The 25,852-nt window shown below is 41.4% G+C and overlaps 1 protein-coding gene across 2 annotated transcripts in view; it reads left to right on the forward strand.

Moving 5' to 3' along the window:
* LTBP4 (latent transforming growth factor beta binding protein 4) overlaps positions 1–25,852 on the forward strand; it is a 705,095-nt gene that overhangs the window by 516,969 nt on the left and 162,274 nt on the right. For both annotated transcript variants that reach the window (XM_053721790.1, XM_053721791.1), the window contains one exon: positions 1,890–2,099. In XM_053721790.1, coding sequence (XP_053577765.1) covers positions 1,890–2,099 — 210 coding nt within the window. The remainder of the gene's footprint in view (positions 1–1,889; positions 2,100–25,852) is intronic.

Below are 25,852 nucleotides of genomic sequence, written 5' to 3' on the forward strand. Positions count from 1 at the left end.
ACTCCATCCGGAGGTGTTTGCTCAGTTGATTCATCGTTGGGGCAAATCAGAGTTGGATCTCATGGCGTCTCGCCAGAACGCCAAGCTTCCTTGTTACGTATCCAGGTCCAGGGACCCAGAAGCGACGCTGATAGATGCTCTAGCAGCGCCTTGGTTCTTCAACCTGGCTTATGTGTTTCCACCGTTTCCTCTTCTCCCTCGACTGATTGCCAAAATCAAACAGGAGAGAGCATCAGTGATTCTGATAGCACCTGCGTGGCCACGCAGGACTTGGTATGAAGATCTAGTGGACATGTCATCCTTTCCACCATGGACTCTGCCTCTAAGACAGGACCTTCTGATACAAGGTCCTTTCAATCATCCAAATCTAATTTCTCTGAGACTGACTGCATGGAGATTGAATGCTTGATTCTATCAAAGCGTGGCTTCTCCGAGTCAGTCATTGATACTTTAATACAGGCACGAAAGCCTGTTACCAGGAAAATCTACCACAAGATATGGAGTAAATATCTTTATTGGTGTGAATCCAAGAATTACTCATGGAGTAAGGTTAGGATTCCTAGAATATTGTCTTTTCTCCAAGAGGGCTTGGACAAAGGATTATCAGCTAGTTCCTTAAAGGGACAGATTTCTGCTCTGTCTATTCTTTTGCACAAGCGTCTGGCAGAGGTTCCAGACGTCCAGGCATTTTGCCAGGCTTTGGTTAGAATTAAGCCTGTGTTTAAACCTGTTGCTCCCCCGTGGAGCTTAAACTTGGTTCTTAAGGTTCTTCAAGGAGTTCTGTTTGAACCCCTTCATTCCATTGATATTAAACTTTTATCTTTGAAAGTTCTATTTTTGATGTCTATTTCCTCGGCTCGGAGAGTCTCTGAGCTATCTGCCTTATAATGTGATTCTCCTTATCTGATTTTTCATGCAGATAAGGTAGTTCTGCGTACCAAACCTGGGTTTTTACCTAAGGTGGTTTCTAACAAGAATATCAATCAAGAGATTGTTGTTCCATCGTTGTGCCCTAATCCTTCTTCAAAGAAGGAACGTCTTTTACATAATCTGGACGTAGTCCGTGCCTTGAAGTTTTACTTACAAGCTACTAAGGATTTTCGTTCAACATCTTTCCTGTTTGTCGTTTACTCTGGACAGAGGAGAGGTCAAAAAGCTTCGGCAACCTCTTTCCTTTTGGCTTCGGAGCGTAATATGCCTAGCCTATGAAACTGCTGGACAGCAGCCCCTTGAAAGGATTACAGCTCATTCTACTAGAGCTGTGGCTTCCACCTGGGCCTTCAAAAATGAGGCCTCTGTTGAACAGATTTTCAAGGCTGCGACTTGGTCTTCGCTTCACACTTTTTCAAAGTTTTACAAATTTGATACTTTGCTTCTTCGGAGGCTGTGTTTGGGAGAAAGGTTCTTCAGGCAGTGGTTCCTTCCGCTTAATCCTGCCTTGTCCCTCCCATCATCCGTGTACTTTAGCTTTGGTATTGGTATCCCACAAGTAATGGATGATCCGTGGACTGGATACACTTAACAAGAGAAAACATAATTTATGCTTACCTGATAAATTTATTTCTCTTGTAGTTTATCCAGTCCACGGCCCGCCCTGTCCTTTTAAGGCAGGTCTAAATTTTAATTAAACTACAGTCACCACTGCATCCTATGGTTTCTCCTTTCTGTTTGTTTTCGGTCGAATGACTGGATATGACAGTTAGGGGAGGAGCTATATAGCAGCTCTGCTGTGGGTGATCCTCTTGCAACTTCCTGTTGGGAAGGAGAATATCCCACAAGTAATGGATGATCCGTGGACTGGATACACTACAAGAGAAATAAATTTATCAGGTAAGCATAAATTATGTTTTTGTTTTATCTCTCATTCACTGTTTCACTTGTTTTCACAGCACATCCAAGTTTCCCCAGCCGTCCAAGCTCACCACGGTTTTCTTCTGTTCCGGCATCCGGGAATGATGAATGTTATTACAACCTAGATGACCCCAAGGTTTGTGAGAACGCACTGGCTTACAATATGAGTCAAGCCGAGTGCTGCTGTACCGTAGGCGAAGGATTCGGTCAGAACTGCAAGATTAATAAGTGTCCAACTCCCGGAACAGGTAGAGTATATAACTCTGCATAAAGAATATAAAATGTATGGTTCAGAAAATTTTAAAGACATATAAAATATATATGGCTAGTATAAATATTTTCATATTGCGCAATTTTTTTATGAGTTGGGACATTGCAGCAAGGTTTTTACGAAAGATTTTAAGCTTACAAGCAAGTTAAAGGGACATAAAACACAGCGTTTTTCTTTCATGATTCAGGTACAGGATACATTTTTAAACAACGTTCCAAATTACATCTGTTATCAAATTGTCTTCGTTCTCACAGTATCCTTTGTTAAAATGCAGGGAGGTAAGCTCAGGAACATGCATAAGTCTGCAGCAGTTTGAATGTTATACATTAGCAAGAGCACTAGATGGCAGCACCTTTTTCTGCCCTGTAGAGCTACAGAAATGTGCACGCTACCTATCTAGGTATCCCTTCAACAAAGAATACCATGAGAACAAAGCAAATGGAATTTTTAAAAATGGTATGCCCTGTTCTGAATCATGAAAGAAAAGTTTTGTGTTTCATGTCGCTTTAATGGAATGTGGACCTTTGTGCGCTGCTCATGTCAGATTATTATGAGATCAATTATCTAAATGTCTCTAGGCTTGCTAGGTTCTATGAGAAATCTCACCAGTACTATGAAGCACCTGTTTTAATACTATAAAGGCGGTTTCTACCTTGAGAGGTATTTAAAGGGACATACTACTCATATGCTAAATCATTTGAAAGTGATGTAGCATAACTGTAAAAAGCTGACAGGAAAATATCACCTGAACATCTCTATGTAAAAAAATGAAGATATTTTACCTCAAAATGTCTTTAGCTCACCAGAGTAAGTGCTGTGTTAACAGTTATACTTCAGCTGCTGTCCAGCTGCAAGTTGAAAGAAAAAAAATAGCCCATCAGCAGTGCTGAGGTAATCAGGGGTCAAGTCCTACAAAAAAAGTGTGGTTACTCACCAAGATTTCTACCCCCTTCACAATTAATATTATTTTATACACACACACACACACACACACACTGTATTTATAGGTATATAATCTATACACTTTGGTTAATGAAAGTAAATGAAATCCAATGAAGGGTTGAATGGTTGCCTTTGGGCCTGAGACTCCTCCTCTGTCACAGAGTCTCACGCACTTAAGGTGCAATAGTCCTATTTCTGCTGAGGGGAGCTAAATAATCCCAGAGCAAGCCACACAGAAATGTACGCACCATGTGTTACATAAAATGTGTGGTGATCACTCAGCAGGACCGCTGACAGGCTTGCATTTAGTGTATTGTAGGAAGTGTTACTGCCCATTACTAGAGGATCTAACTATCCCTCTAACTAGACTGTGCTTCAGCTCCTCCCACCAGCAGCAGCAGTGTTTGCTAAAGTGTTTGTTCTCTGTCCAGGGGGAACTTACTTCCTCCTGCAAAAATAGTACAGGAACTCCGTTCCCATGCGTTCCCACTGGACTTGACCCCTGGAGGTAATGCTTTGCCTTTGCTGTGATCTCATGAGATTTTTACAGAACTTACTTAAAGTGAATGTAAACTTTCATGTATTAGTGGCCCGGTTTTTAAAAATACTATTAAAAACAGTGGCACTTTCATTCATGAAAGTTTACATTGCAGCGTAATTTTACACATACTTAACTTTCTCTTGAGCAAACCCGGATCGGCGATCCCTGCCCACAGTTCCTCTTTACTTAAGTCACCAATGACGAAACCGGCTTCCTCCAATCATAGCTTCCCCTCCAGAGCGTCCATCTCGTGAGGCCACACCGTGATTGGAGGAAGCCGGTTTCGTCATTGCAGTGTAAGTACAGCAGGAGAAGCAGGCGGGGGATTGGCAATCTGGCTTTGAACAAGAGAAAGGTAAGTATTTGTAAAATACACTGCAATGTAAACTTTCATGAATGAAAGTACCCCTGGTTTTAATAGTATTTTTAAAAACCGGTCACAGATTCATGAAATTTACATTCACTTTAAACTGAATAGGAAAATAACATGACTGTGCTGCACATGACAGATGCACACTCCCTAGCAAGTCCTGGGACTAGCATCCTGACTGGCTGCTTAAAGTGTCAGTAAACTTTAAAAATAATGTTATATAATTCTGTACATAGTGCAGAATTATATAACATTATATTAGCCAAACATTTATAAAACATAATATACTCTATACATTTTTAAAAAAAACCCGCTGTTTTACAGACCCGCTCTCTGTACTCTGCTGAGCGGGTCTGTTATATTTACTCAGCCCATCGGGCCAGCTGTATAGTCACAGCCCGGCCCGACCGCGCGATAAAAATAAGTGCAGCTCGCTCCTGCTCTGTCAGACAGCAGGAGCGAGCTGCACTTAGTGCTATGGCGCGGTCGGGCCGGGCTGTGACTATACAGCTGGCCCAATGCGCTGAGTAAATATAACAGACCCGCTCAGCAGAGTACAGAGAGCGGGTCTGTAAAACAGCGTTTTTTTTTTTTTTAAATGAATAGGGTATATTATGGTTTCTAAATGTTTGGCTAATATAATGTTATATAATTCTGCACTATGTGCAGAATTATATAACATTATTTTTAAGGTTTACTGTCCCTTTAAAGTCTCTTTTACAGTGGGGTGTGAATACGTAGGACATTTGAGGTAAAATAGCTTCCTTTTATACATAGAGATGCTCAGGTGATATTCTCTACTCGGCATTTTACAGCTATGCTGCATCACTTTCATGTGCTTCAACATTTGGGTATCATGTCCCTTTAAGGCACACACTAGAAAGCATAATAAAAACACACTGTAGGTGCAAAACAATGATTGGAAATACTTATGTGTACAAAATTATTAATATGTTTCCCTTAAAAAGACATGAAATTAATTCCCCCCCTAATATTCAGACAGAATATACAATTTCCATCTTAATATGAGGAGAGTCCACTTCTTCATTCCTTACTTGTGGGAATACAGAACCTGGCCACCAGGAGGAGGCAAAGACACCCCAGCCAAAGGATTAAATACCTCCCCCACTCCCCTCATCCCCCAGTCATTCTTTGCCTTTCGTCATATGAGGATGGCAGAGAAGTGTCGGAAGATTTGAAGTAGTCTTATAGGGAGCGTAGTACCCTTCGGTATGGGACTGGAGTTTTAAGTAGTCTTGTCAGCCTCTCAGTGAGAGCATGGACGAAAGTTAGGTCTGGAGATGCAGGGAGAGTCTTTCTGCAAAACCATCCAGACTTGTATTAACAGCTCCTAAGCAATCAGTGTTGACGAGTTTCACTGCCTGCTTCTATCACTCAAGTTCATGTCAGGTGCGATGCTACAAGACTGTCAAACGGGAGAGGCTGTGTGTCTGTTCCACGGCGATGATTCCGGTAAGATAGTTTTATTTTTTAATCATATGATAACGCAAGAAGACAGGGTCACAGTGTTACTCCTTTTATCTGTATGGAATCAAGGGTTAATATCTCCGGAAGGGGATTATTGAACAGGGGGGATTTACGCATAATTTGCTTTATTATGTTTTATGCTGCGACATGTGAGATGTTGTAACATTTAGGTTTTAAGTAAATTTTTTGGTATTTGCATGGCCTGTTAGGTTCTGGAATAAGCAAGGGTGGTCCTGCAAGGCACACCATGTGACCGGGTGTGGTCTCATTGATTTCCTCTTTCCTGACCGTGCAGTTTACAGGAGACAAAGCGGTTTCTCTGTGGAGCCTGGGTCATAAGAGGTGGTGAGTGCCCCAGCCATTGGTGATATAAAGGGTCCATATATCTTGTTTTAGTGTCCATCTTGAAAGTGCAAGCTATGGAGAACTCTGCTACGTTAGAGGGTACTCCCTCTTTATCTTAATCTAATACCTGTTTTTATTGTGAGGAGGCTACGGTATACTCACCTGCTCAATTATGTTCCACATGCCTTGATAAAGTACTTATATCTAAGAAAACCAAGATGTTTAGTACCACCGAGCCATCCCCTCTGAGGGGTCACCTTCCCGTGAGGTGCGTTCCCTGCATTCATCTCCTTTTACACTGCTAATCCTCCTTCGGGAGGGGCCCTCTTACCGTCAGACTTACCGGCAGTGTCTGCGGCCTTAAGTGCTTTACCTCGCCCTGCTAAGCACAAGCGAAAGGTCAAATATTGCTATCCTTCCCAGGGGTCATCTACCAACTTGTTGGATTTATCTGATACTAGGTTATTCGCTGATGAGGATGCCTCTGATACTTCAGAGGATGCTCTTTCTGGGTCAGAATCTGCTGCCTCTAAACCTCCGGCTGCGGAGAAACCAGACTTTAGATTTAGGATCGAGCACTTACGCTTTCTGTGAAAGGAAGTGTTGGCTACTTTAGAGGTTGGAGATGAGGAAAAGGAAACGCGGAGTCTTGAAAGTCGATGCAAACAGGTTTATTAGGAGCAGGCTTCCTACTTTAGAGGTTCCAGAACCTAAATTACCAGAGGAAACTTCTATTCCTAAGCTTGATAAGGTTTAGGAGGACAGGGTTGGCCCACAGACTTTCCTGGTTCCCGTAAAGATGGCAAATATTATTAAGAATGAATGGGAGAGACTTGTATCTTCTTTTTCCCCTTCTTCCTGTAAGAAATTGTTCCCGGTTCCAGACTCTCAATTAGAGTTGTGGAGGTCTGTCCCTAAGGTGGATGGTGCTATCTCCATGCTTGCTAAGCGCACTACTATCCCGATTGAGAATAGTTCGCTTGAGGATAGTTCTACGTTTAAAGAGCCCATGGATAAGAAGCTAGAAACTCTGTTAAGGAAGATGTTTCAGCAGACGGGTATTTGTTTCAACCTGCAGCGGCGATGGCTGGAGCATCTCTCTATCGGAGATGATCGAGGTGGAAACTCCCTTTGAGGAGATCCAGGAAAGAATTAAGGCCTTGAGGGTAGCTTATTATTTTATCTGTGATGCAAATATGCAAATCATTCACCTGATTACCAAGACATTAGGGTTTTCTGTTCAAGCCCATAGGGCACTCTGGCTGAAGTCTTGGTCTGCGGACATGACTTCAAAATCTAGACTACTTTCCCTTCCATTTAAGGGGATGATTCTTTTCGGTCCAGGCCTGGACTCAATTATATCCACGGTTACTGGGGGCAAGAGTGCCTTTCTACCGCAGGATAAGAAGAATAAACCTAAAGTACAGGGTACTAATTTTCGTCCCTTTCATTCGGATAAATCCCAACGACAGCAGCCTTCCGCGAAGCCTGATCAGTCCAAGGAAACTTGGAAACAGTCTCAATCTTGGAATAAATCCAAGCAGAACAAGAAGCCCACCGAAACAAAATTGGCATGAAGGGGCAGCCCCCGATCCATCGATGGATCGTGTTGGGGCAAACTATCTCTCTTTGTGGAGGCTTGGCTTGGGTTCTAGAGGTCATCGCTCAAGGTTTGTCATGTATCTATGCCTTTAAGAAGAGCACCTTCCTTAACCACCATCTGCTATTTAAGGATGTCATATCCTCCTAGTCAATGTGTAGTTATAGTGTTTGATAGTTATACCTGTACCTGTTCACTTTAGCTCTCATAGCCATTCTCATTCTCTTAATTTAGTAAGAGTATGAACCGTACCTACCTTTTTATAAAGGTTTAATTTCATTAGACATTCACTCCTTGCATTGTGGAACAAATTTTGCTATCGTTATATCATGGATCGTAAACTTGTGGCACAGGATCTTCAAATTGTTTGCTGCTCCGTTCCTCGCTACGATCTGATGTCAGTCAGCCTCGCTCTGGAGTGAATCATTTCACACGGCCGCAGCTCCTCGCTCTGCTTCGCAAGACGCTACATAGATCCACACGCAAGTATACACTTGATGATAAGAGATGCATTGTACCTTGATGAACTCAAACTATTATGTACTTACCTTACTACATGAGGAATAGTAACATAAGATATATCTTGTAACATTATGACCTTCAATATTCAACAGAATTTATATGAACTGTTATGTAATCTAAGTGAACTGTCGCTCTTAATGAATGTTTCTATTATATGAACTGCAATCAAGTCAGTGTTTCTAAATCCATTTCTCTTGCAAGGTGTATCCAGTCCACGGATTCATCCTTTACTTGTGGGATATTCTCATTCCCTACAGGAAGTAGCAAAGAGAGCACACAGCAAAGCTGTCCATATAGCTCCCCCTCTAGCTCCACCCCCCAGTCATTCTCTTTGCTGGCTCTAAGCACACGGGTCTCTCTCGGGAGTGTAAAGTGAATGTGGTGTTAGAATTGTAGTTTTATTATCTTCAATCAAAAGTTTATTTTAAATGGTACCGGTTTGTACTATTTACTCTCTAGCAGAAAAGTGATGAAGATTTCTGCTGAGAGGAAAATTATTTTAGCATGTTGTAACTAAAATCCACTGCTGTTCCCACACAGGACTGAGGAGTACCAGAAAACTTCAGTTGGGGGGGAACAGTTTGCAGGGTGATCTGCAATAAGGTATGTTCAGTCATTTATTTCTAGACAAGACTGAGATAATGCTAGAAGAGACTGACAATATCCCCATGAGGGGAGGGTAAGCTATGTTCACAGACTTAGAAAGGAATTGAATGCTTACATAATAGGGCTAATATACTGGTTGACACTAATTCAGGGCAATCGATTGTTTGGCTAAAAGAAGCTATATTCCCCCAAATCTGATCCCTAAGGGAAGGTAGGGCCACAGCAAGGCTGTGGCAAGGTGCTGTAGTGATTTAACCAGGTGTTGGCTTTAGGCTGCTCCGGTTTGGGCATTAAGGGGTTAATCGTTTTGAAACTTGGGGTGCAATCTTATTAAGGCTTTAGCTACATACTGTTTTCAGAAAGATTGCTGCATTTTTCACCGTTTTGAAGTGGGAGCGAGGGATTTGATGTCTGAGGGAGAAGTCTCTGATTCAGGAAGGGTTCCTCCCCAGACAGATTCAGATACATTGGCTTTTAAATTTAAACTAGATCACCTCCGTGTTTTACTTAGGGAGGTATTAGCTACTCTGGATGACTGTGACCCTTTGGTGATCCCAGAGAAATTGTGTAAAATGGACAAGTACCTAGAGGTCACTGTTTACACGGATGCGTTTCCGGTCCCTAAGAGGATTGCTTATATCGTTACTAGGGAGTGGGATAGGCCAGGTGTCCCTTTTGTCCCCCCTCCTGTTTTTAAGAAAATGTTCCCCATATCTGACCCCATGCGGCACTCGTGGCAGACGGTCCCTAAGGTGGAGGGGGCTGTTTCTACACTAGCTAAACGCACAACCATACCAATTGAAGACAGTTGTGCTTTTTAAAGACCCTATGGATAAAAAATTAGAGGGTTTACTTAAGAAAATTTTTGTTCAACAAGGTTTTCTTCTCCAACCTATTGAAAATATCCCAATAAAGGGATATAAAAGAGCGCTGGTGTTTAAAAAGAAAACAATATACAATTTAAAACCAAATATTGTACTATTGATATAGTAGATCAAGTCTACCGTATAAGTCCTGTTTACTGTCCATATGCTGGTGGTAAATAGGGAATAGAAATGTCTTCTTGAATGGAATAATGAATCAGGCTGCTCCTCTTGATCCCAGAGAGTGTGGAACAACTGTTGGAGAAGAATAGAGAGAGAGGGCGCCACAATAGCGTGATAACGTCTGGAATGCAGGTACAGATAAAAACAGAATTTATGTTTACCTGATAAATTACTTTCTCCAACGGTGTGTCCGGTCCACGGCGTCATCCTTACTTGTGGGATATTCTCTTCCCCAACAGGAAATGGCAAAGAGCCCAGCAAAGCTGGTCACATGATCCCTCCTAGGCTCCGCCTTCCCCAGTCATTCGACCGATGTAAAGGAGGAATATTTGCATAGGAGAAATCATATGATACCGTGGTGACTGTAGTTAAAGAAAATAAATCATCAGACCTGATTAAAAAACCAGGGCGGGCCGTGGACCGGACACACCGTTGGAGAAAGTAATTTATCAGGTAAACATAAATTCTGTTTTCTCCAACATAGGTGTGTCCGGTCCACGGCGTCATCCTTACTTGTGGGAACCAATACCAAAGCTTTAGGACACGGATGATGGGAGGGAGCAAATCAGGTCACCTAGATGGAAGGCACCACGGTTTGCAAAACCTTTCTCCCAAAAATAGCCTCAGAAGAAGCAAAAGTATCAAATTTGTAAAATTTGGTAAAAGTGTGCAGTGAAGACCAAGTCGCTGCCTTACATATCTGATCAACAGAAGCCTCGTTCTTAAAGGCCCATGTGGAAGCCACGGCCCTAGTGGAATGAGCTGTGATTCTTTCAGGAGGCTGCCGTCCGGCAGTCTCATAAGCCAATCTGATGATGCTTTTAAGCCAAAAAGATAGAGAGGTAGAAGTTGCTTTTTGACCTCTCCTTTTACCAGAATAAACAACAAACAAGGAAGATGTTTGTCTGAAATCCTTTGTAGCATCTAAATAGAATTTTAGAGCACGGACAACGTCCAAATTGTGTAACAAACGTTCCTTCTATGAAACTGGATTCGGACACAAAGAAGGTACAACTATATCCTGGTTAATATTTTTGTTGGAAACAACCTTCGGAAGAAAACCAGGCTCAGTACGTAAAAACCACCTTATCTGCATGGACCAGATAGGGCGGAGAACACTGCAGAGCAGATAACTCAGAAACTCTTCTAGCGGAAGAAATTGCAACCTAAAACAAAACTTTCCAAGATAATAACTTAATATCTACGGAATGTAAGGGTTCAAACGGAACCCCTTGAAGAACTGAAAGAACTAGATTAAGACTCCAGGGAAGAGTCAAAGGTCTGTAAACAGGCTTGATTCTAACCAGAGCCTGAACAAACGCTTAAACGTCTGGCACAGCTGCCAGCCTTTTGTGAAGTAAAACAGATAAAACAGAGATCTGTCCCTTCAGAGAACTCGCAGAAAATCCTTTCTCCAAACCTTCTTGTAGAAAGGAAAGAAACTTAGGAATTTTTATCTTGTTCCATGGGAATCCTTTAGATTCACACCAACAGATATATTTTTTCCATATTTTATGGTAAATTTTTCTAGTTACAGGCTTTCTAGCCTGAATAAGAGTATCTATTACAGAATCTGAAAACCCACGCTTTGATAAAATCAAGCGTTCAAACTCCAAGCAGTCAGTTGGAGGAAAACCAGATTCGGATGTTCGAATGGACCCTGAATAAGAAGGTCCTGTCTCAAAGGTAGCTTCCATGGTGGAGCCGATGACACATTCACCAGGTCTGCATACCAAGTCCTGCGTGGCCACACAGGAACTATCAAGGTCACCGAAGCCCTCTCCAGATTGATCCTGGCTACCAGCCTGGGAATGAGAGGAAACGGTGGGAATACATAAGCTAGGTTGAAGATCCAAGGTGCTACTATTGTATCCAATAGAGTCGCCTTGGGATCCCTGGATTTGGACCCGTAACAAGGGACCATGAAGTTCTGACGAGAGGCCATCAGAACCATGTCTGGAATGCCCCATAATTGAGTTATTTGGGCAAAGATTTCCAGATGGAGTTCCCACTCCCCCGGATGCTCCTCCATCGCCAGGGAACTCCTTGTTACCCCCTGATGGTTGATATATGTAACAGTCGTCATGATGTCTGATTGAAACCTTATGAATTTGGCCTTTGCTAGTCGAGGCCAAGCCTTGAGAGCATTGAATATCGCTCTCAGTTCCATTATGTTTATCGGGAGAAGAGAGTCTTCCCGAAACCATAGACCCTGAGTTTTCAGGGGTTCCCAGACCGCACCCCAGCCCACCAGACTGGCGTCGGTCGTGACAATGACCTATTCTGGTCTGCGGAAGCTCATTCCCTGTGACAGGTTGTCCAGGGTCAGCCACCAACGGAGTGAATCTCTGGTTATTTGATCTACTTGTATCGTCTGTATAGTCCCCATTCCACTGTCTGAGCATGCCCAGGTGCAATGGTCTTAGATGAATTCGTGCAAAAGGAACTATGTCCATTGCCGCAACCATCAAACCTATTACTTCCATGGACTGCGCTATGGAAGGAAGAAGAACAGAATGAAGTACCTGACAAGAGCTTAGAAGTTTTGATTTTCTGGCCTCTGTCAGAAAAACCTTCATTTCTAAGGAAACTATTATTGTTCCCAAGAAGGGAACTCTTGTTGACGGGGACAGAGAACTTTTTTCTATGTTCACTTTCCACCTGTGAGATCTGAGAAAGGCTAGGACAATGTCCGTATGAGCCCTTGCTTTTGACAGAGACGACACTTGAATCAGGATGTCGTCCAAGTAAGGTACTACTGCAATGCCCCTTGGTCTTAGCACCGCTAGAAGGGACCCTAGTACCCTTGTGAAAATCCTTGGAGCAGTGGCTAATCCGAATGGAAGTGCCACAGGTAATGCTTGTCCAGAAAGGCGAACCTTAGGAACCGAAAATGTTCCTTGTGGATAGGAATACGTAGGTACGCATCCTTTAAGTCCACCGTGGTCATGAATTGACCTTCCTGGATGGTAGGAAGGATCGTTCGAATTGTTTCCATTTCAAATGATGAAACCCTGAGAAACTTGTTTAGAATCTTGAGATCTAAAATAGGTCTGAATGTTCCCTCTTTTTTGGGAATTATGAACAGGTTGGAGTAAAAACCCATCCCTTGTTCTCCTAATGGAACAGGATGAATCACTCCCATGCTTAACAGGTCTTCTACACAGTGTAAGAATGCCTGTTCGAAGATAATTGAGACCCGTGGAACCTTCCCCTTGGGGGTAGTTCCCTGAATTCCAGGAGATAACCTTGAGAAACTATTTCTAGCGCCCAAGGATCCTGAACATCTCTTGCCCCAGCCTGAGCAAAGAGAGAAAGTCTGCCCCCCACCAGATCCTTCCCAGATCGGGGGCCAACACTTCATGCTGTTTTGGTAGCAGTGGCAGGTGACTTGGCCTGCTTACCCTTGTTCCAGCCTTGCATCGGCCTCCAGGCTGGCTTGGTTTGAGAAGTATTACCCTCTTGCTTAGAGGGTGTAGAATTTGAGGCTGGTCCGTTTCTGCGAAAGGGACGAAAATTTGGCTTCTTTTTAGCCTTAAAAGACCTATCCAGAGGAAGGGCGTGGCCCTTTCCCCCAGTGATGTCTGAAATAATCTCTTTCAAGTCAGGGCCAAACAGTGTTTTACCCTTGAAAGGGATGTTAAGCAAAAGCGCTCTGCGCGCCACGATAGCAAACCCTGAATTATTCGCCGCTAATCTAGCTAATTGCAAAGCGGCATCTAAAATAAAAAAGAGTTAGCCAATTTAAGAGCTTGAACTCTGTCCAAAACCTCCTCGTACGAAGATTCTTTATTGAGCGACTTTTCTAGTTCTTCGAACCAGAAACACGCAGCTGTAGTGACAGGAACAATGCATGAAATTGGTTGTAGAAGGTAACCTTGCTGAACAAACATCTTTTTAAGCAAACCCTCTAACCTTTAATCCATAGGATCTTGAAAGCACAACTATCTTCTATAGGAATAGAAGTGCGTTTGTTTAGAGTAGAAACCGCCCCCTCGACCTTGGGGACTGTATGCTATAAGTCCTTTCTGGGGTCGACTATAGGAACTAATTTCTTAAATATAGGGGGAGGACAAAAGGTATGCCGGGCCTTTCCCACTCCTTATTTACTATGTCCGCCACCCGCTTGGGTATAGGAAAAACATCGGGGGGCACCGGAACCTCTAGGAACTTGTCCATCTTACCTAATTTCTCTGGAATGACCAAATTGTCACAATCATCCAGAGTAGATAATACCTCCTTAAGTAGTGCGTGGAGATGTTGAAATTTAAATTTAAAAGTTACAATATCAGGTTCTGCTTGTTGAGAAATTTTCCCTGAATCTGAAATTTCTCCCTCAGACAAAACCTCCCTCCTGGCCCCTTCAGATAGGTGTGAGGGTATGTCAGAACAGATATCATCAGCGTCCTCTTGCTCTTCAGTGTTTAAAACAGAGCAATCACGCTTTCTCTGATAAGTAGGCATTTTGGAAAAAAATGCATGCAATAGAATTATCCATTACAGCCGTTAATTGTTGCATGGTAATAAGAATTGGCGCACTAGATGTACTAGGGGCCTCTTGTGTGGGCAAAACTGGTGTAGACACAGAAGGGGATGATGCAGTACCATGCTTACTCCCCTCATTAGAGGAATCATCTTGGGCAATATCATATCTATGGCATTATTATCCCTACTTTGTTTGGACATTATGACACAAATATATCACATATATTTAAATGGGGAGACACATTGGCTTTCATACATATAGAACATCGTTATCTGATGGTTCAGACATGTTAAACAGGCTTAAACTTGTCAACAAAGCACAAAAAACGTTTTACAATAAAACCGTTACTGTCCCTTTAAATTTCAAACTGAACACACTTTATTACTGAATATGTGAAAAAGTATGAAGGAATTGTTCAAATTTCACCAAAATTTCACCACAGTAACTTAAAGCATTAAAAGTATTGCACACCCAATTTGAAAGCTTTAACCCTTAAAATAATGGAACCGGAGCCGTTTTTACATTTAACCCCTATACAGTCCCAGGTATCTGCTTTGCTGAGACCCAACCAAGCCCAGAGGGGAATACGATACCAAATGATGCCTTCTATAAGCTTTTTCAGTGGTTCTTAGCTCCTCACACATGCATCTGCATGCCATGCTTTCCAAAAACAACTGCGCATTAGAGGCGCGAAAATGAGGCTCTGTCTATGACTAGAAAAGGCCCCCAGTGAAAAAGGTGTCCAATACAGTGCCTGCCGTTTTTATTAAAACAATCCCCAAGATTTAACAACTATTAAAAGTAATAATCTGCCAAATATACTTAGTAAAGTAATCGTTTTAGGCCAGAAAAATGTCTACCAGTTTTTTAAGCCCTAATGAAGCCCTTTATTCTTTTACTTAAACTAAGAAAATGGCTTACCGGTTCCCATAGGGAAAATGACAGCTTCCAGCATTACCGAGTCTTGTTAGAAATGTGTCATACCTCAAGCAGCAAAAGTCTGCTCACTGTTTCCCCCAACTGAAGTTAATTCCTCTCAACAGTCCTGTGTGGAAACAGCCATCGATTTTAGTAACGGTTGCTAAAATCATTTTCCTCTTACAAACAGAAATCTTCATCTCTTTCCTGTTTCAGAGTAAATAGTACATACCAGCACTATTTTAAAATAACAAACTCTTGATTGAAGAATAAAAACTACATTTAAACACCAAAAAACTCTAAGCCATCTCCGTGGAGATGTTGCCTGTACAACGGCAAAGAGAATGACTGGGGAAGGCGGAGCCTAGGAGGGATCATGTGACCAGCTTTGCTGGGCTCTTTGCCATTTCCTGTTGGGGAAGAGAATATCCCACAAGTAAGGATGACGCCGTGGACCGGACACACCTATGTTGGAGAAAGAAGATTTTATGCTTACCAGATGGTGTGGCACTGTACTGAAACCAGTGCAAGAGAGCAGGCTAGCACTTAACAGTGGCTAGTACACTGTAGGAGCCAGGCTCCAAAGGCACTTGTCCTAGTTGCAACTTGGTGTTTGTCTCCTGTTGTCTGGACTTGTCTGGATTTCAGGTGCTGCAGAGGAGTTATCTTATGTGTGTTGTTCAGATGGTATGTATGAACCACAACACAGACAACTTCAAATAAAAATGACTTTTAATATTTTATGACGCGTTTCTCAACCTACAAGGGTTGTTTCATCAGATAAAAAAGTGAATGTCATCATTAACAATTGTTGGCAATTTATACACATTTGTGTATCAAAAAAGGAAGTTGTCATCAAATATGTAATCCAATAGAAAAAACATTTGTGTGCATTCAGCTGTGGAACCAACAAGGATCCCAGCTGTTACAATTTGGATAATTAGACTAATTTGCAAGGTTGTATGTATATGAGAATCTAAAATTTAACCTGTTAGTTGCAAAATGGGTGAAATAAAACAATCTTGTCACTTCATGTTTACTACCATTTATTGCATATGTAACCTCACTGAATTATTTGTTATAATAGATGCTATTCATTTGCATTTAAAAGATAATATATTTAGTTAAAAATGTTGGCAGATAAAAAGTGTATGTGTTAGAAGTCATTCATAATAAAATTCTGAATGGGAGACAGAGTTTTAGACCTGTTTATATTTAAGCATATGAAAAATGTTAAATCTTTGTGGTAGATAGAAAGTGTGTATGTGTGAAGTAAAGTAGTTTATAATAAAAATCTAAATGGGAATCTAAGTTTTGAACCTGTTGTTTGTATTTAAGCATATGAAAAATGTTAAATTCTTGTAGAAGATGTATGTTTGTATAGATGGTCACTTTGTTTACTTTAATAGTTGTTGTATAAACACATATTAATTTGTGTGGTGAACACTATTTTTTATAAATTGTGTGTATCTATGTATTTAAAAAGGAGGAAAATATTTTAATAGAATGAAGATTCTAAATCTAGAAAATATGTTTGTACATTTTAGATGCCTATACACAAAATAAATTGTTCAGTGAATAGGAATATTTGGGTGTATGTGTATCCATGCACGCATAATTATAATTAAGAAAAAAGAAAAAACACCCCCTTTCTCTAACATAGGTGTGTCCGGTCCACGGCGTCATCCTTACTTGTGGGATATTCTCTTCCCCAACAGAAAATTTAAAGTGACAGTAACGGTTTTATTTTAAAACGTTTTTTGTGCTTTGTTGACAAGTTTAAGCCTGTTTAACATGTCTGAACCATCAGATAAGCGATGTTCTATATGTATGAAAACCAAGGTTTCTCCCCATTTAAATTTATGTGATGATTGTGCCATAATGTCCAAACAAAGTAGGGACAATGATGCCACAGATAATGATATTGCCCAAGATGATTCCTCAAATGAGGGGAGTAAGCATGATACTGCATCATCCCCTTCTGTGTCTACACCAGTTTTGCCCACACAAGAGGCCCCTAGTACATCTAGTGCGCCAATACTTATTACCATGCAACAATTAACGGCTGTAATGGATAATTCTATTGCAAACATTTTATCCAAAATGCCTACTTATCAGAGAAAGCGCGATTGCTCTGTTTTAAACACTGAAGAGCAAGAGGACGCTGATGATAACTGTTCTGACATACCCTCACACCAATCTGAAGGGGCCAGGAGGGAGGTTTTGTCTGAGGGAGAAATTTCAGATTCAGGAAAAATTTCTCAACAAGCTGAACCTGATGTTGTAACATTTAAATTTAAATTAGAACATCTCCGCGCACTGCTTAAGGAGGTATTATCTACTCTGGATGATTGTGACAATTTGGTCATTCCAGAGAAATTATGTAAGATGGACAAGTTCCTAGAGGTTCCGGTGCCCCCGATGCTTTTCCTATACCCAAGCGGGTGGCGGACATAGTAAATAAGGAGTGGGAAAGGCCCGGCATACCTTTTTGTTCCTCCCCCTATATTTAAAAAATTATTTCCTATAGTCGACCCCAGAAAGGACTTATGGCAGACAGTCCCCAAGGTCGAGGGGGCGGTTTCTACTCTAAACAAACGCACTACTATCCCTATAGAAGATAGCTGTGCTTTCAAAGATCCTATGGATAAAAAATTAGAGGGTTTGCTTAAAAAGATGTTTGTTCAGCAAGGTTACCTTCTACAACCAATTTCATGCATTGTTCCTGTCACTACGGCAGCGTGTTTCTGGTTCGAAGAACTAGAAAAGTCGCTCAATAAAGAATCTTCGTATGAGGAGGTTATGGACAGAGTTCAAGCACTTAAATTGGCTAACAATTTTATTTTAGATGCCGCTTTGCAATTAGCTAGATTAGCGGCGAAAAATTCAGGGTTTGCTATCGTGGCGCGCAGAGCGCTTTGGCTAAAGTCTTGGTCAGCGGATGTGTCTTCCAAGACAAAATTGCTTAACATCCCTTTCAAGGGTAAAACACTGTTTGGTCCTGATTTGAAAGAGATTATTTCAGACATCACCGGGGGAAAGGGCCACGCCCTCCCTCAGGATAGGTCTTTTAAGGCTAAAAATAAGCCTAATTTTCGTCCCTTTCGCAGAAACGGACCAGCCTCTAATTCTACATCCTCTAAGCAAGAGGGTAATACTTCACAACCCAAACCAGCCTGGAGACCGATGCAAGGCTGGAACAAGGGTAAGCAGGCCAAGAAGCCTGCCACTGCTACCAAAACAGCATGAAGGGATGGCCCCCGATCCGGGACCGGATCTGGTGGGGGGCAGACTTTCTCTCTTTGCTCAGGCTTGGGCAAGAGATGTTCAGGATCCTTGGGCACTAGAAATAGTTTCTCAAGGTTATCTCCTAGAATTCAAGGAACTACCCCCAAGGGGAAGGTTCCACAGGTCTCAATTATCTTCAAACCAAATAAAAAGACAGGCATTCTTACATTGTGTAGAAGACCTGTTAAAGATGGGAGTAATTCATCCAGTTCCAATAGGAGAACAAGGGATGGGGTTTTACTCCAACCTGTTCATAGTTCCCAAAAAAGAGGGAACATTCAGACCAATTTTAGATCTCAAGATCCTAAACCAATTTCTCAGGGTTCCATCGTTCAAAATGGAAACCATTCGAACGATCCTTCCCACCATCCAGGAAGGTCAATTTATGACCACGGTGGATTTAAAGGATGCGTACCTACATATTCCTATCCACAAGGAACATCATCAGTTCCTAAGGTTCGCTTTTCTGGACAAGCATTACCAGTTTGTGGCACTTCCATTCGGATTAGCCACTGCTCCGAGAATTTTCACAAAGGTACTAGGGTCCCTTCTAGCGGTTCTAAGGCCAAGGGGCATTGCAGTAGTACCTTACTTGGACGACATCCTGATTCAAGCGTCGTCTCTGTCAAAAGCAAAGGCTCATATGGACATCGTCCTAGCCTTTCTCAGATCTCACGGATGGAAAGTGAACAAGGAAAAAAGTTCTCTGTCCCCGTCAACAAGAGTTCCCTTCTTGGGAACAATAATAGATTCCTTAGAAATGAGGATTTTTCTGACAGAGGTCAGAAAATCAAAAATTCTAAGCTCTTGTCAAGTAATTCATTCTGTTCTTCGTCCTTCCATAGCGCAGTGCATGGAAGTAATAGGATTGATGGTTGCAGCAATGGACATAGTTCCTTTTGCACGAATTCATCTAAGACCATTACAACTGTGCATGCTCAGACAGTGGAATGGGGATTATACAGACTTGTCTCCGACGATTCAAGTAGATCAAAAGACCAGAGATTCACTCCGTTGGTGGCTGATCCTGGACAACCTGTCACAGGGAATGAGCTTCCGCAGACCAGAGTGGGTCATTGTCACGACCGACGCCAGTCTGGTGGGCTGGGGCGCGGTCTGGGAACCCCTGAAAGCTCAGGGTCTATGGTCTCGGGAAGAATCTCTTCTCCCGATAAACATTCTGGAGCTGAGAGAGATATTCAATGCTCTCAAGGCTTGGCCTCAACTAGCAAAGGCCAAATTCATAAGGTTTCAATCAGACAACATGACGACTGTTGCATATATCAACCATCAGGGGGGAACAAGAAGTTCCCTGGCGATGGAGGAAGTGACCAAGATAATTCAATGGGCGGAGGATCACTCCTGCCACTTATCTGCAATCCACATCCCAGGAGTGGAAAATTGGGAAGCGGATTTTCTGAGTCGTCAGACATTCCATCCGGGGGAATGGGAACTCCATCCGGAAATCTTTGCCCAAATAACTCAATTATGGGGCATTCCAGACATGGATCTGATGGCCTCTCGTCAGAACTTCAAGGTTCCTTGCTACGGGTCCAGATCCAGGGATCCCAAGGCGACTCTAGTAGATGCACTAGTAGCACCTTGGACCTTCAACCTAGCTTATGTATTCCCACCGTTTCCTCTCATTCATAGGCTGGTAGCCAGGATCAATCAGGAGAGGGCTTCGGTGATCTTGATAGCTCCTGCGTGGCCACGCAGGACTTGGTATGCAGACCTGGTGAATATGTAATCGGCTCCACCATGGAAGCTACCTTTGAGACAGGACCTTCTTGTTCAAGGTCCATTCGAACATCCGAATCTGGTTTCCCTCCAACTGACGGCTTGGAGATTGAACGCTTGATTTTATCAAAGCGTGGGTTTTCAGATTCTGTAATAGATACTCTGATTCAGGCCAGAAAGCCTGTAACTAGAAAAATTTACCATAAAATATGGAAAAAATATATCTGTTGGTGTGAATCTAAAGGATTCCCATGGAACAAGATAAAAATTCCTAAGATTCTATCCTTTCTACAAGAAGGTTTGGAGAAAGGATTATCTGCAAGTTCTCTGAAGGGACAGATCTCTGCTTTATCTGTTTTACTTCACAAAAGACTGGCAGCTGTGCCAGATGTTCAAGCATTTGTTCAGGCTCTGGTTAGGATCAAGCCTGTTTACAGACCTTTGACTCCTCCCTGGAGTCTAAATCTAGTTCTTTCAGTTCTTCAAGGGGTTCCGTTTGAACCTTTACATTCCATAGATATTAAGTTACTATCTTGGAAAGTTTTGTTTTTAGTTGCAATTTCTTGTGCTAGAAGAGTTTCAGAGTTATCTGCTCTGCAGTGTTCTCCGCCCTATCTGGTGTTCCATGCAGATAAGGTGGTTTTGCGTACTAAGCCTGGTTTTCTTCCGAAAGTTGTTTCCAACAAAAATATTAACCAGGAGATAGTTGTACCTTCTTTGTGTCCGAATCCAGCTTCAAAGAAGGAACGTTTGTTACACAATTTGGACGTAGTCCGTGCTCTAAAATTCTATTTAGAGGCTACTAAAGATTTCAGACAAACATCTTCTTTGTTTGTTGTTTATTCTGGTAAAAGGAGAGGTCAAAAAGCAACTTCTACCTCTCTTTCTTTTTGGCTTAAAAGCATTATCCGATTGGCTTATGAGACTGCCGGACGGCAGCCTCCTGAAAGAATCACAGCTCGCTCCACTAGGGCTGTGGCTTCCACATGGGCCTTCAAGAACGAGGCTTCTGTTGACCAGATATGTAAGGCAGCGACTTGGTCTTCACTGCACACTTTTGCCAAATTTTACAAATTTGATACTTTTGCTTCTTCGGAGGCTATTTTTGGGAGAAAGGTTTTGCAAGCCGTGGTGCCTTCCATTTAGGTGACCTGATTTGCTCCCTCCCTTCATCCGTGTCCTAAAGCTTTGGTATTGGTTCCCACAAGTAAGGATGACGCCGTGGACCGGACACACCTATGTTGGAGAAAACAGAATTTATGCTTATCTGATAAATTACTTTCTCCAACGGTGTGTCCGGTCCACGGCCCGCCCTGGTTTTTTAATCAGGTCTGATGAATTATTTTCTCTAACTACAGTCACCACGGTATCATATGGTTTCTCCTATGCATATTTCCTCCTGTACGTCGGTCGAATGACTGGGGTAGGCGGAGCCTAGGAGGGATCATGTGACCAGCTTTGCTGGGCTCTTTGCCATTTCCTGTTGGGGAAGAGAATATCCCACAAGTAAGGATGACACCGTGGACCGGACACACCGTTGGAGAAAGTCATTTATCAGGTAAGCATAAATTCTGTTTTTTCCTTGTAAAAAACTGTGTGTGCTAGTATATATACATATTGTGTATGTGTGTGTGTACGATGTGTGTGTGTATGTGTGTGTGCTTATATATATATATATATATATATATATACATATTGTACATGTGTGTGTGTACATTTTGTGTGTGTGTGTGTGTATATGTATATATGTGTGAATGTGTATGCATATGTGCGCGTATACACATACACACACAAAAAACAAATGTATGTTCGTGTGTGTGTGTACACTTATATGTAATGAATTATGAAATATTGGAAATCAGTATTTGGTCTCACTCCCTTCACCTCAAGTGAGGACAATGGTAATGCCAATTGGGAGTGTTGTTTTAACCTATTTGTCAATAGTGCCTCTGACTTGTGGATGTAATAGGATGTCATGAAAGGACAATGGTAATGCCATTTGGGAGTGTTGTTTTAACCTATTTGCCAATAGTGTATCTGACTTATGGATGTTGTAGAATGTATTTGTATTTTGTATCAGACAAAATAACGGCTGTGAATGTCTATCAATTGAAGGCTGCTAAATCCAGGTTGGCATTTAACCCATTCGGGGTGAAGGGTCTTCAGTCGATAGATCCAGTATGTTTCACGCTGTCTGAGTCTAGTAAGTCTATTGTAGTCAGGACTCTTTGGAATAAAATCAATGGGAATGTATGTAAAAATGTATGGATTTCCATTGTGTTTAGTTAGACAGTGATTTGGTATGCTATGTTTAATTTTGTTTTTTCTACAGTTTTTACAGTTGCGGTGGTTTTCACCCCATCTGTTTCTCAGTTTCCTGGAGGTGCGGCCTACATATTGGAGGCCGCATATGCACTCCATAAGATAAACGGTGAAAGATGAGTTACAATTGAAAAAAATAGGAATTTGGAAGCACTCGCCAGTGATAGTCGATTTGAAGTTTTTAATCCCCGATTTTATAATTTTACAAGAGCCACATCCTGCACATTTGTAAATACCCCGAAGGCCAAACAATCCCTTGTTTTGTTTAGGGTTATGTGGTGTTCTATTGGAAGATTTGTGTTTTACTTTTTTGCTGGGAGCTAGCTGGTTTCTGAGTGTGGGCGCTCTTCTGTATATGATTTTTGGTGTTTCTTTTACTAGGTTTTTGAGAATGGGGTCCCTTTGTATTATATACTGTTTTGTTGATTTTTTTTATCTACTAGGATATCCTCCCTGTTAAGATTCCTCGCTCTTTCAAGGGCCCTATCTAATAGAATGGGGGGGTATTCTTTTTCAATGAACCTATTGTATATTACTTGACTTTGTTGTAAGAACGTGTTGTAATCGCTGCAATTACGTCTCATCCTGCGAAATTGACTATAGGGTACATTATGTATCCAATTCCTGTGATGGTTGCTGTGATAATTTAAGAAACTATTACTGTTGTCATCTTTGAAATATGTCTTAGATGTAATATTATTTTCTTCTAAACTGAGGATGAGATCTAAATATTCAATATTTTGTGTCTGAATGTTGGCCGTGAATTTGAGACCCATGTTATTACAATTGAGATGTTCTATGAAGTTTTTGGCTAATGATAGATCTCCTTCCCATAAGAAAATTAGATCATCTATATAACGGCCATAGAAGACCAGGTTCGCCCCAAAGTCCGCCGAGTAGATGTATTTTTCTTCAAAGAAACCCATAAATAGGTTCGCAAAACTGGGGGCGAACCTGGTCCCCATGGCCGTTCCTTTGATCTGTAGGTAAAAATTGTCTTGGTATATGAAATAATTATGCTGTAAAATAAACAAAATGCTCTCTAAAATATAATCACATTGTGTCTTAGGCAGATAAATATCCTTGTGGAGATAATATGAAATGGCTATATATATAGCTCCTTATATTCGAACATTTGCACGATTTAGGTTTATTAGCCATTTCATATTATCTCCACAAGGATATTTATCTGCCTAAGACACAATGTGATTATATTTTAGAGAGCATTTTGTTTATTTTACAGCATAATTATTTCATATACCAAGACAATTTTTACCTACAGATCAAAGGAACGGCCATGGGGACCAGGTTCGCCCCCAGTTTTGCGAACCTATTTATGGGTTTCTTTGAAGAAAAATACATCTACTCGGCGGACTTTGGGGCGAACCTGGTCTTCTATGGCCGTTATATAGATGATCTAATTTTCTTATGGGAAGGAGATCTATCATTAGCCAAAAACTTCATAGAACATCTCAATTGTAATAACATGGGTCTCAAATTCACGGCCAACATTCAGACACAAAATATTGAATATTTAGATCTCATCCTCAGTTTAGAAGAAAATATTACATCTAAGACATATTTCAAAGATGTCGACAGTAATAGTTTCTTAAATTATCACAGCAACCATCACAGGAATTGGATACATAATGTACCCTATAGTCAATTTCGCAGGATGAGACGTAATTGCAGCGATTACAACACGTTCTTACAACAAAGTCAAGTAATATACAATAGGTTCATTGAAAAAGAATACCCCCCCCCCCATTCTATTAGATAGGGCCCTTGAAAGAGCGAGGAATCTTAACAGGGAGGATATCCTAGTAGATAAAAAAAATCAACAAAACAGATGCACCTTTTGGTGAGAGAGAAACCTTTTTTATAACACAATTTAATTCTGATTTTCATAAAATACAACACATAATAAAAAAACATTGGTATATAATACAAAGGGACCCCATTCTCAAAAACCTAGTAAAAGAAACACCAAAAATCATATACAGAAGAGCGCCCACACTCAGAAACCAGCTAGCTCCCAGCAAAAAAGTAAAACACAAATCTTCCAATAGAACACCACATAACCCTAAACAAAACAAGGGATTGTTTGGCCTTCGGGGTATTTACAAATGTGGCAAAACAGGATGTGGCTCTTGTAAAATTATAAAATCGGGGATTAAAAACTTCAAATCGACTATCACTGGCGAGTGCTTCCAAATTCCTATTTCTCCAACATAGGTGTGTCCGGTCCACGGCGTCATCCTTACTTGTGGGATATTCTCTTCCCCAACAGGAAATGGCAAAGAGCCCAGCAAAGCTGGTCATATGATCCCTCCTAGGCTCCGCCTACCCCAGTCATTCTCTTTGCCGTTGCACAGGCAACATCTCCACGGAGATGGCTAAGAGTTTTTTTGGTGTTTAAATGTAGTTTTTATTCTTCAATCAAGTGTTTGTTATTTTAAAATAGTGCTGGTATGTACTATTTACTCTGAAACAGAAAAGAGAAGAAGATTTCTGTTTGTGAGAGGAAGATGATTTTAGCAAACGTTACTAAAATCGATTGCTGTTTCCACACAGGACTGTTGAGATGAAGTAACTTCAGTTGGGGGAAGCAGTTGGCAGACTTTTCTGCCTGAGGTATGATGGCCACATTTCTAACACGACTTGGTAATGCTGGAAGGCTGTCATTTTCCCTATGGGGACCGGTAAGCCATTTTCTTAGATTAAGTAAAAGAATAAAGGCTTTATAAGGGCTTAAAAAACTGGTAGACATTTTTCTGGGCTAAAACGATTACTTGCTAAGCATATTTGACAGATTATAGCGCTTTATAGTTATTATAATCTTGGGGATTGTTGTTAAAAAAACGGCAGGCACTGTATGGACACCTTTTTCAGATGGGGGCCTTCTCTAGTCATAGGCAGAGCCTCATTTTCGCGCCACTAATGCGCAGTTGTTTTTGGAAGGCTAGGCATGCAGATGCATGTGTGAGGAGCTAAGATCCACTGAAAAAACTTATAGAAGGCGTCATTTGGTATCGTATTCCCCTCTGGGCTTGGTTGGGTCTCAGCAAAGCAGATTCCTGGGACTGTATAGGGGTTAAATGTAAAAACGGCTCTGGTTCCGTTATTTTAAGGGTTAAAGCTTTTGGTGTGCAATACTTTTAAGGCTTTAAGACACTGTGGTGAAATTTTGGTGAATTTTGAACAATTGCTTCATACTTTTTCGCATATTCAGTAATAAAGTGTGTTCTGTTTAAAATTTAAAGTGACAGTAACGGTTTTATTTTAAAACGTTTTTTGTGCTTTGTTGACAAGTTTAAGCCTGTTTAACATGTCTGAACCATCAGATAAACGATGTTCTATATGTATGAAAGCCAATGTGTCTCCCCATTTAAATATATGTGATAATTGTGACATGGTGTCCAAACAAAGTAGGGACAATGATGCCACAGATAATAATAGTGCCCAAGATGATTCTTCAGATGAGGGGAGTAAGCATGGTACTGCATCACCCCCTTC

This window comes from Bombina bombina, chromosome 7, assembly GCF_027579735.1.
Source record: "Bombina bombina isolate aBomBom1 chromosome 7, aBomBom1.pri, whole genome shotgun sequence".
NCBI lineage: Eukaryota > Metazoa > Chordata > Amphibia > Anura > Bombinatoridae > Bombina > Bombina bombina.